This window comes from Trachinotus anak, unplaced genomic scaffold, assembly GCF_046630095.1.
Source record: "Trachinotus anak isolate AG129_WGS33_773 ecotype Australia unplaced genomic scaffold, CSIRO_AGI_Tana_v1 ptg000005l, whole genome shotgun sequence".
In the NCBI taxonomy this organism is placed as follows: domain Eukaryota; kingdom Metazoa; phylum Chordata; class Actinopteri; order Carangiformes; family Carangidae; genus Trachinotus; species Trachinotus anak.
In genome coordinates this window covers 188424-200745 of record NW_027273856.1, presented here as the reverse complement: position 1 = coordinate 200745, position 12322 = coordinate 188424, and the positions used below count along the sequence as shown (strand labels likewise).

Sequence of the window (12322 nt, the reverse complement as noted above, 5' to 3'; positions counted from 1 at the left end):
TACTTGTGTTTGTTCTGACAGTGTAACTACATCATCCCATGCTTGATTGTGATAGTGATCTTCCTCTGCTTCCAACAAAAAGCCTATGTTTCCCCTCCTAACCTGCCTGCTCTGATTCTGCTGCTTATGTTGTATGGGTACGTACATTAAAAACTTGACACTTCTGTTATTCACCTTAAATCTCATCATTAACGTTGGACTTTTAGTCCATTTAGGAGTGATAGCAGGTTCTTATACTGTGGCTAACGTTTCTTTTGTGGAGAGCTTTATGACACATGTGGCTTGATGGAGCCAACAGTGCTGCTGATGTTTTCTGATCAACAAAAATGTTATATATATATTACTATAGTTGATAAAATGTAGAAGTTACTGGTACTATGCATAATTTCATGCCATTCCCACAAATAAGTAGGTGCAGTGTCATGGTGGCATTCAGAGTATGAGTGCGACATACATGCTGTTACATTATCGTCTGAACTCCCACCGGAAGCCAATGAAAATCAATATGTTGTGTACATGTTTAACACCCAATATGATCAGGCAGATATGTCATATTGTAAAGAAAAAAAAACAAGGAAAGCCAAAATTCATTCACGTGAAGTCAGTGGTTTTGATACTGACCTTTTAAATAGATCTGCAAATGAGCCATAATTACAAACATCAAATTCATGGGGCACATTATGTTTCCAGAGTTCAGACCAAATCCACTAATAAAACGTTAATTTAGACTATTTCTACTGTGTCGAATATTTTATGCTCTAATGATAACTTCACTTCAGAGGTGTAGTGGTGCATATACACATGTATACAGAGTTTACTCACCTCAGAGTAGGAGCAGGGGGATTTAGCCACAGACACAATAGAAATAAGTGCACATCTGTCAGATAAAGGATGTAACATGTTACAGTCCTTCCTGAAAGAAGACTCCAACATAAAATAGTCCATTATAAGTGAAAGTTGTACATTGAAAAATATCAGCAAAATGGGCTTCAAGTATCAAAAGTAAAAGTAGGCTTCTCATAATTCAGGAAAAATAGTCCCTGTGAGTATATTAACCCCTATATGATAGGCCTGTCATTGAATTATTATCCTATTACTGATGCACTAATAAGGAGGCAGCATTTTACTGTTGGAGTTGGTCTAGATGGAGCTTATTTTATAGCCAGTAGTTTAATCTATGCCAGTGCATCATATTTTATACAGTCATTGTATCTTTAGTATGGAAAGTCTTAAGCTGCAGTGGAACTCTCTGTCAAATAAATAAAGGGAAGTAGATGCCACAGTTTGTCCACCAAGACAACATTACACTGCCACCTCATCTCAACTACAAGCGTGGGTGGTCTTTATTGTGCAGAAGCGCTTTTACAGGTCCTGTTCTTGGACATGCAAATGATCAGAAAGGCTAGTGGAGCCATCGAGCAGTACAGCTGATTTAGTAATCTGCATTTATGAATTTAAAATAGCATAGATTCAGTAACTGGTGACATAACACAATGACCCTGATGTTGAGTTTAATAAGTGTGGGCCACAGTGGAGATCAGCTTTGTAATTTTAATTTTGTCCATAGTTTTGTTTAAATCACGTCAGGGAATTCTCTGTTTGTCTCTGTGACTGTGTGTTGTTGTCTTTAGGTGGGCCATCACCCCCATGATGTATCCCGCCTCCTTCATCTTCAGTGTGCCCAGCACTGCCTATGTGGTTTTGACCTGCATCAACCTCTTTATTGGTATTAACGGCAGCGTGGCCACCTTTGTTCTGGAGCTCTTTGACGATGATGTAAGTGGCAGCCACAGAGAAACACACATTTACATTCTTGGGGGGGGATTGAGAGAGACACACACACACATACACACACACACACACACACACATACACACATATATGCACAACTTTATCACCACAGAAAGATGAAGTCACTATGAAACAGCAGCACAGACAGTAAGTCTCCTATAGCTGCATAAAAATTATATTTGGAAGCTATAGCAGTGGATGGCTAATTGACTTGAATCATAGATAAGCTCTCTGTGTAATCAAAGCAAAGGCTTTCATATGCATATGGGTGGAGTCTGTACCCACCTGGTATTAATTTTAATATATTTCCTTTATCCTCTCAAGGATTTTTCAAAGGAATTATTTTCTGTATCCTTCTTAATGTTTAATCGTTTGGTGAGAATGGGGTCTTCGGAGAACTTTCCTCATCCATCTTTCAGCTAGTGTTCATTTTAACTGCAAGCTGCTTCAGTCTCAGGGGAATCAAAAGACAAAGACACCAGAAAAAGAACTAAATATGAAACTGAGAGCTTAGTTTGGAGAGGCAAGAGAATGGAGTGGAGGGTGTTGACTTGTCAGTCATTTTAGTTTTTAATGTAATTGAAATCACATTTCATTAACAGAAGAGAAATTGGTCTACTCTGACTACAATTTATGTAAAAGCCAGGACTCTCAGTTCCTTACAGGTGCTGATAATTGGGTAAAAATTGAATAAAAATGATCTACTTTTCTTGAAATCTTTTTCATTTCTCGTCTGAACTAAATATGTCTAAATTGATTTGTAGACCTTTATTGTTATTTGCCCAATTAGCATACATCACCCACACTTGAGTTTTTTTCACTTGATATTTTTAGTCTGGCGCTGATCAGTCATCACTTGTTAACAGACACAACAGCACTTCACTCACTGACAAGCTGCTTATACATCTGATGCTTCATCAGAATGTCTCCCACAGCTCTGATCCGACACTTCAGACAGAGCGTAATGTTGTCTGTAAGACGTCTCTGCACACTCTGTCCTCTACGACACGCCTGCCCCGACTTGATGTTCCCTCTGGCGCCACTCGGCGATGGCATGGGATGTTTTGCCTCCTAACAAGGCTGCCTCATTTGCATCATGATTTCATTATCAGCAGCATTCATTATCAATTTGTATTTTCAGCTGGTATGTCTCTTCTCAAAGAAAGTCATTGTTGCCATTTTGTTGTTCACTTTATTTATTGATACCGTGTTAGTGGAGCATATTACTCATAAAAGGCGCCACCGGTGATAATTTAATGGACAGCATGTTTCCCACAGGCAGTGTTAAGGGATGGATTTACTGTGCACTTCTCTTGTCCAAGGCATTAGGGACAGAGATTGTGTTTGTCTGAGACTCGACAGGGACATGGGTCCAAGATAATTCAGCTAATCTGACTCGATGTCACTGCTGATAAGAAAACCTGATGGGCCAACATCAATCAACATATGTTACAACTCTCCAGGTTTCCATGTGTCCCCTGTTCAGAGCAGAAATCTCTAAGGAACAGACCCTTCAGAAAATAGCTAACACAGATACGATGGTGCCCTGATGTGCCCCAGTTAGGCAGAAAGGGTAGATCCTGCACATGACAGTTCAATCCAATCTTTTCCTTTTGCGACTTCTGTTTCAAAGCTCCCCAGCAGTGATATTAGTTAAACAATGTCGCTCAATTGTAAAGCTACAGGCTTCAATCTATTTTCTGTTTTCAAGCACAGGGTGAATCTAGATCCCTTTTGGGCATAGCACCATTTTTCCAGGAGAGGAAATAGAAAAAGTAACGGAGCGAGAGAGAGCAGAGCTGCACTGTTGCAGACTCTGTGCCCCAGTTTTGTCTTAAGACCAATGGGAGATTTTCTTCCCCTCAGGACTGTCCAGCTCCCTGTGGATTGCATCAATCCCAGCCTGCCTTGTATGCTTGGAGCAGTGTCTGAGTCAATACCTCCACCACGTGCCACTCAGAGATAACCACAGGCACGGATAGATTTTGCAGGATAAAAGTATAGGTGTGGCAGTTTGGCCAGGTACTAGCTGCCTCATGTAGGGTAATTGGAGTCCAGCAGCCTTTATTGAGAGAATGTTTTAAAGTAGACATAAAAAGCAGTAGTTTTTATATTGTATTCTTAATAACAGAAGCAAGGATGTGTGGACTAGTCTCTACCCTTTTCGCAAATCACTTGCCAAGTCTGACATCCAAAATGAAAATTGAGCACAAAGTCCATAAAAACTTCTGAATTAGCTGGTTTGCAGCATTCTGCTTTTTCACAAGCTTAAAAAAAACAAAAAAAACAAAACATGTATATCATCTCCAGAAAATATCTAACTAGACTGTTTGAGCCATATATTGTGCCTGTCTGCTCTCATTGTGATTCCCAGCATTATGAATGAAGCTGTGCTGTGGGAATAAGCGCAAATCGCGATATGGGTCAGATAAGCGCCTTGCAGACTATGCCACCTTCAAAACCATTTGAAAATGATTTATGAGCGTATTGCACGAACGTGAGAGGGAAAATTGTGCAGCTTTTTGTCATCCCTGACTAACAGCCTCTTAGATCTCCTTGATGAACACCCAGTCAAGAGAAGATGTGTTATTTCATATATCGATCTCAAATTAGGTCTTGCTTTCTTTGCATTCCTCTGCCACCAGGATAGGCCACATTCAGCCAAGGTCACAGCTACTGTTTATTTATTTGACTTTTCTCTATCTCTGTACAGGCTTTGTGTTGAATGTAAAGAACAGTGGCTCCTTCAACAAATCCCTTCATGTGTGTGCGTGCGTGCGTGTGCGTACGCGCATTTGCTAACCACTAGGGGATAAAAGTGTTTGACATTAAATGCAGTAAAGAAATAAAGAAGTAAAGAAGATAGTGTTAATGTCATGTTTGGGTGAAATCCCTGCAGAACTGCAGCTGCAGAAGTGATATGAACACTGATCTCCCTCCACGTTCGAATTGAATTTATTTTTTATGTGTGTGATTAGTGAGAGTCTGATTGAAGTTCTTTGCAGCCTTTAGTCTTCAACCAAATGTGTAAATGTAGATAAAAGAAGTGATGAATTATTGTTGAACACATTGCCGGACATCTGAAGGTTTGCTTTGACACGGTGATCAATGAGGCCTTTTCATCACGCTCTCGTATCTCCCGGAGAGGCCAGTGACCACCTACTCATGCAAAGAAAATCTCATATATTCATGTGTCCTCTATTAATCTTGAACATAACTGTATGTTTTGTCACAAGGAGAGAAGATAAAGTTAGATTTCTTCTCTTTGACCTGAATGTCCTTGTATGATGATAGTAATATACAGTATAAATGTTAAGAAGGACAGAAACCCTAACCCTGGTCTTTGCTAAGAGTTTTATGAGAACATGAGCACCACTCATACATGTCAGCTAAAAAATGTTATCAACTAGTGATTAGTTTATTTTATGATTAAGTCTGGAAACAGGAAACAGCTAGTTAGTTTTTTTCTGTACAAAAAATCAGGTGTAGAAAAGACGATTAGCCATTTATGAAGGGTTAGTTACTGGACTATTTCTTGGCTGCAACCACTTGCCACGCAACAAGACTCCAAAAAGTTACTAACGCAGGATGTAACATGTTAATAAGTGAGCCTTAGTGATGCTGGTAGGCAGATATTGTTAACTTTGGACAGAGCTGAGCTAGCTGTTTCCCCCCGTTTCCAGTCTTTAAGCTAAGCTAAGCTAATCGGTTGTTGGCCCTGTTTACATATCTAACATACAGACATAAGAGTGAACTCTCTAACTCTCTGCAAAAAAGCTAGTAAGCCTAGATTCTAAGTTTGAACTATTCCTTTAAAAGGTAGACAGACATTCAGTAAAATTACTTGACAGAAATGTCTTTAAATCTGACATTTGGGTTGTTTTTTAAGGCTGACAGAGTTATAAGGCTGCATGCACTCATCCTCAACTGCCAACTGAAAGCTTACTCAGTGAAACTAATAAATCACAGAGCAGTTGCACGCATCTATGAATAAATTCTGCGACAATAATGGCCATCATCTGGAAATCTTGCACACAGCTTCAACAAAATGCACTGCTGTCCCTGCCCCACCTACTCTTTGCTCAGGCTCGCCCAAAAACAGAAATGATGAATATATAGTCTCTCTCCATGTATGCAAGGGCTTTGAAGGCTGTGCTGCAATGAAGTTGTATGCATAATGCATGAACTTGCTTTTGAACGCCACGTCGCACCAAACGTAGTAATATTTTGTCTTCCCTCTCCCTGCCTTTTCCTCTCTCACCCTTTTCCTCATCCCTGACTTACTATACTTCCTTCCTTATTTGAACCAGTTTGTTACAGGTTCATCCATCGTGTCTTCATTTAATTAATTATTGCTTTTGTGCTGTACTAGATTGGGATTGAATCGTAGCCTCAGGGAGGAGGAGAGGGACAGAGCTGTTTTAGGAGATGGACAAATTGTAGTGATGAAATGCCCTAAGATAAGATTTCTTTCTTATGTATGCCTTGTGAAACAGTGAAACAATATGCTTTGGCTTTGTGTTTGTGTGTATCATTTCTTGTATACAGTATCAGAAGAAAGAAAAGAAGACGCACTCAGAGTGCCTGTAGGTGTTTTCACAATTTTTTTGTTCCTTCTCAGCTGTGTTTCTCTGGTCTCAGGATGCTCCTTCTCCCTTTAGTGATGATTTTAAGGATGAACATCTGCTCACCCGAGTCTGTGTTTGCACATAGTGTATGTGTGCCACCTCACAGATCACACAGTGTGTTCCGTAACGTTTGCTAAATTCCAGCATCAAGAAGGTAAATGAACTTAGCTGCTCCGTGCTTCCTCAGCGTGCCACTTGGAGACCCACAGCACAACAGCACTCAGCATGCAAAGGGAGTGCAGGATGTTTGTTAATTATCCATACTGCCGTCAGGGCAGCTACACACTGTCTTCCAAACCTCTTGAGCCTCTGGCCCCGCTGATTCAAGTCAACATATTGGGCTTGTGCAGGCTAATTCCCAGTCAGAGCTCAAATATTCAAAGCTCTCACATGCCACTAATTTGTATCTTGTGTGTGTGTGTTTGTGTGCATTTGCCTCAACAGAATGTCTCACGCATCAACAATATCGTGAAGCAGGTGCTGCTGATATTCCCACATTTCTGTCTGGGCAGAGGGCTAATTGACATGGCCAAGAACCAGGCAATGGCCACCCTCTTCAGCAGTTTTGGTAAGAGGCCACCACCACTATTACAGCATAACCAATCTCTGAGAAAAAAAAGCCCATTTAAATTGTTAATTTTGTGTAATATTAAGATCGAAGATTATATTTTCCTCACATAAAAGTAAAAACATCTGCCAAGTGAGTGAGATGGTAGAATTTTTCATAATATAGTACAAATGAACATGACTCTATTTGACAATATTTTAAGGCCAGAACTGCAGTCTGCTTCATTTTAAGATATCATGTGATGCTGATTTTCACAGAAAGTCTCACTCTTCTAGGCATGCTGGCCTTTGAATGGAAATAAGATAATGTGTTTATATTTTTCAATATGCTTTTAACCTGTGCGAGCCTGAAAATAATGTAGCCAAAATAAAAAGGTTACTGTTCCTCAACCTCTTTGATTAGTTTTATAACCCTGGTCTCTTTTAAATGCCAACTCTAAAAACTTTACAACCAGAAAGTCAAAATTAGTAAATTCAAAGTTACAGAGTGACAGACAACTCTGGTAAGTGGTAAGGTTTGTGTCTTGCCTGTTTTTTATTTTTTTATTTTTGTGGCATAAAAAGGGAATATAAGGCCTGAAGTAGCACCTTCTGTGTGGAAAACACATTAGAGCCATACCCACAAGTCTGCACAAGTTCTTTGTCAGCAGCTGTTGCAATGATGTGTTGATCCTAAAATGCTTTGCACAGATAGAATCAGGAGACTTAGGGCTTTCAGCAACATGCAATTTATCGAGGTTGTGTGAAGGGTCCAGTGCAGACCAAAACACACTTAAATCAGAGCCCGAGTGTACCACAGGGTTGAAAAGGTAAAACTGAATCAGAATTTTACTGGACTGAGCTTGATATAAAACAAGAGCTACATGCTAACACCAGCATGCTAACATGCTCACAGTTACAATGCTACCTTGTCGAGGTTTAGCTAGTATATTTTTTACCATGTTCTTAGTTTAGCATGTTAGCAAAATCAATTTGTGTTGTTGTCGAAAGGATTTTGTGATCCTTGCTGCTTTATTTTACCAAATGATTCATGTTACATGTTTTCAGCTGTTGGTTTTGAGCTTCTAGCAACCGTGCATGACATTTCACACAGGAAGGGAGTTTTGTGTGCACCTTTACATTAACGTCACCAGTTTTGCAATTATTTGGTCATAAATCAAAGTACAGGTGCTGGTCATATACCGTAATTAGAATATCATGAAAAAGTTGATTTATTTCAGTAATTACATTCAAAAAGTGAAACTTGTATATTGTATTCATTCATTACACACAGACTGATATATTTCAAGTGTTTATTTCTTTTAATTTTGATGATTATAACTGACAACTAATGAAAACCACAAATTAAGTATCTCAGAAAATTAGAATATTACTTAAGACCAGTACAAAAAAAAGGATTTTTAGAAATGTTGGCCAACTGAAAAGTATGAACATGAAAAGTATGAGCATGTACAGCACTCAATACTTAGTTGGGGCTCCTTTTGCCTGAGTTACTGCAGCAATGCGGCGTGGCATGGAGTCGATCAGTCTATGGCACTGCTCAGGTGTTATGAGAGCCCAGGTTGCTCTGATAGTGGCCTTCAGCTCTTCTGCATTGTTGGGTCTGGCATTTCGCATCTTCCTCTTCACAATACCCCATAGATTCTCTAAGGTCAGGCGAGTTTGCTGGCCAATTAAGAACAGGGATACCATGGTCCTTAAACCAGGTACTGGTAGCTTTGGCACTGTGTGCAGGTGCCAAGTCCTGTTGGAAAATGAAATCTGCATCTCCGTAAAGTTGATCAGCAGCAGGAAGCATGAAGTGCTCTAAAATGTCTTGGTAGACGGCTGCGTTGACCTTGGACCTCAGAAAACACAGTGGACCAACACCAGCAGATGACATGGCACCCAAACCATCACTGACTGTGGAAACTTTACACTGGACCTCAAGCAACATGGATTCTGTGCCTCTCCTCTCTTCCTCCAGACTCTGGGACCTTGATTTCCAAAGGAAATGCAAAATTTACTTTCATCAGAGGACATAACTTTGGACCACTCAGCAGCAGTCCAGTCCTTTTTGTCTTTAGCCCAGGCGAGACGCTTCTGACGCTGTCTCTTGTTCAAGAGTGGCTTGACACAAGGAATGCGACAGCTGAAACCCATGTCTTGCATACGTCTGTGCGTGGTGGTTCTTGAAGCGCTGACTCCAGCTGCAGTCCGCTCTTTGTGAATCTCCCCCACATTTTTGAATGGGTTTTGTTTCACAATCCTCTCCAGGGTGTGGTTATCCCTATTGCTTGTACACTTTTTTCTACCACATCTTTTCCTTCCCTTCGCCTCTCTATTAATGTGCTTGGACACAGAGCCCTGTGAACAGCCGGCCTCTTTAGCAATGACCTTTTGTGTCTTGCCCTCCTTGTGCAAGGTGTCAATGGTCGTCTTTTGGACAACTGTCAAGTCAGCAGTCTCCCCCATGATTGTGTAGCTACAGAACTAGACTGAGACCATTTCAAGGCCTTTGCAGGTGTTTTGAGTTAATTAGCTGATTAGAGTGTGGCACCAGGTGTCTTCAATATTGAACCTTTTCACAATATTCTAATTTTCTGAGATACTGAATTTGTGGTTTTCATTAGTTGTCAGTTATAATCATCAAAATTAGAAGAAATAAACACTTGAAATATATCAGTCTGTATGTAATGAATGTATTCATTATACAAGTTTCACTTTTTGAATGTAATTACTGAAATAAATCAACTTTTTCATGATATTCTAATTATATGACCAGCACCTGTATTAGTCAGAGTGTAAATTTGACCTGATGATGTTGCTAAATGAAAAGCTAAGGGATGTGTCAGTCTATTCAATAGCTGAGACGCTTCTTTCAAAAGATATCAACCAAACAGTAGCGCTAAAGGATGTCCAAAGACATTAGCATTTTTCCTGTGTTTGCACAAAATTACATTTCAGTCTGAACCTAAGTGGCGGATCAACTGATTGACAAAACAACATTGCCAAACCTAGTGTCATGATTCAAGCGTGGCTAAAAAAATAGTACCAAAATCAACTTTATTCCTCTTGTTGACCATGTAGAGCCTCAAAAAACTATTTTGCTTTCCTTAAAGTGACACTGTACGATTCTTCACAAAAAGCTCGGTCTTTATCCCACCAGTTAGAGAAATATTTGACTAGTAACACAACCCTCAAACCCTCTGTAGAGCTCTAGCTACTCTCCACATGTAGGCTATTAAATTTAGACAGGCAAAAGGGAGAAGAGGAGGACAGGGCTGTAGAGGTGGAGTCGGGGTTGAGGAGGCCATCAAGAGGCAAAGAGGCACATGAAAGAGGAAGAGGAGTCTTATCTGTAGAAAGATGGAGCAGGAAATAGTGATTTGAGGAATCATTTGCGGCAGTGGTGGAGAGCAAGAAGAGAAAAGCAATCACAACTTAAAAGGACTAGTGTGGAGAGGGGCTATTTACCAGAGAATGAGACCAAAAGCGCTTTCGTTTTTCTTGTCTCCCTACTCTCCCCTTCGGGCTCAAGGGTTGTAGAAGCTGAGAAGAGGAGGAAGGAGAGAGAGGAGAACTGAAAATGATTAGAGTCGGGGGCTGTCACCGGTTTACTTACGTGTTCATTAGGCAAAAGAGGCTTCAACATGAAAAGTGCAGGATGTCAGCAATTTCCTCACATGACATAGGTGACAGCATTTTTTCTGTTTTATTTTTAAGGCTAAGTGGCATTTTAAACTGCTGGCTTTCACCAATGAATATGTCTCAAAAACACTTCAAAGAGCTGACAAATTCCACCTCTCCACTAACTTTTGACAAAGATAGCTATATTTGGCTGTCCATGAAAGAAAATACACATCTGGCAATTCATTTTTGTTTTGACAATGTTTCTGCTGAATCATTCTCTGAGCTTGTAGATAAGGGCTATAAATTAACATGAAATGACACATGATAATAATGCATTTAATAACTTACCTTTTCCTGTTTATATAGACTTTTTATTCACTTTTTTTTTTGTTTTTGCCTCCTTTTTTTCCTCCTTCCTACCTTCTTTATCAGGGGAAGACCGTTTCAAGGATCCACTCAGCTGGGAAATGGTGGGAAAAAACCTTTGCGCCATGTCCATCCAGGGAGTTGTCATGTTTGTTGTCACAATCCTCATCCAGTACAAGTTCTTCTGCAAACCAAGGTAAAAGCTGCTGTCAACAATAGTAATGTCAGAGTGAATTCAGTCAAACTGGATGAGAAAAGTTTGTCTATCTATCTGAATGTGATCTGACGTTACATAATAATGTTTATTTATGTTGCAGTTCTTGTCTGTGTTTTCAGTGAAGTTGTGTAACATCATCCACAATTTGTTTCAGGCCTTTCAGTTCCTCCTTTTCTCCTCCATTTAAATTAGCAATGTACTGTGTATTCAGTTTATATAAAACATCTGTTGCACAGTGAATCTGCAACCACTATCCAATTTTCTTTTCTTTTTTTTCTTTTTTTTTTCCTTTGCCTGAGTGTTTACCTAGTCCAAAACCACAGTTGCCATGGAAACTAATGCCTATGGCTTCTACGATTTATGAAAATTGCAGAGATTGTTTCACTGAGTTTAAACCTTGACCCACATAATTTGGCATGTGAGTTCATGTTAATTTTAATGAAGGGTGTTATACCAACTGCGGTTGACTTCTCTCTGCCAGGCTTATTTCAGGGAAGTCATTATCTGTGGAGGAGGAGGACATCGATGTTGCCCGTGAACGTGAACGAGTGTATGAAGGCAAAGCTGAGAATGACCTCCTGAGGATCCGTGACCTCACTAAGGTATTGGGAAGTGCATTATTTAGCTCTTCCTAAAATGGTGCTTTAATGTCCTACATTTCCTTTTCTTTATTTTCTTGTGTTGTTTTGGTCAGTGTTTCAGAGTTTGATTGATTTGTTTGTTATTTACTTCTTGATTGTTCATAAATTGTGAGATTGTGTTTAAGTGTTTATGGGAACAACACAGAGAGACTCCGAAAAAGCTTCCTCCTTCAGGCCATCAGGGCGGTGACCTCTGTCCTCTGACCTCTCTATACTCTTGGTCTCATCCTGCCCTCTGCGCCTTCCCTTTGCTCTACATTTGCACTCAAGCATGTACAACATTTTGTAACATACAGCAAACACATTTTACACTTTTATATATTCAGCCCACCTACACACCAGGCCAATATACACTTTAGTACCTTTTTCATTTTATCTTTCTATTCTGTCATTTATGTAATTTAATTCTTATTTGTACTCTTATTGTGTGTTCCATGCTGACCTTTTTAGTGCAGCATGCCACTTGGCATTTCAGTACACAAATTCTATGAACATGAACC

The 12322-nt window shown here is 39.8% G+C and overlaps 1 protein-coding gene across 3 annotated transcripts in view; it reads left to right on the top strand.

Annotated features, from left to right (window-relative positions):
- LOC139621272 (phospholipid-transporting ATPase ABCA1) overlaps positions 1-12322 on the top strand; it is a 166579-nt gene that overhangs the window by 104524 nt on the left and 49733 nt on the right. For all 3 annotated transcript variants that reach the window (XM_071477564.1, XM_071477566.1, XM_071477565.1), the window contains exons 38-42: positions 22-137; positions 1632-1776; positions 6864-6987; positions 11031-11160; positions 11663-11783. In XM_071477564.1, the coding sequence (XP_071333665.1) occupies positions 22-137; positions 1632-1776; positions 6864-6987; positions 11031-11160; positions 11663-11783 (636 nt within the window). The remainder of the gene's footprint in view (positions 1-21; positions 138-1631; positions 1777-6863; positions 6988-11030; positions 11161-11662; positions 11784-12322) is intronic.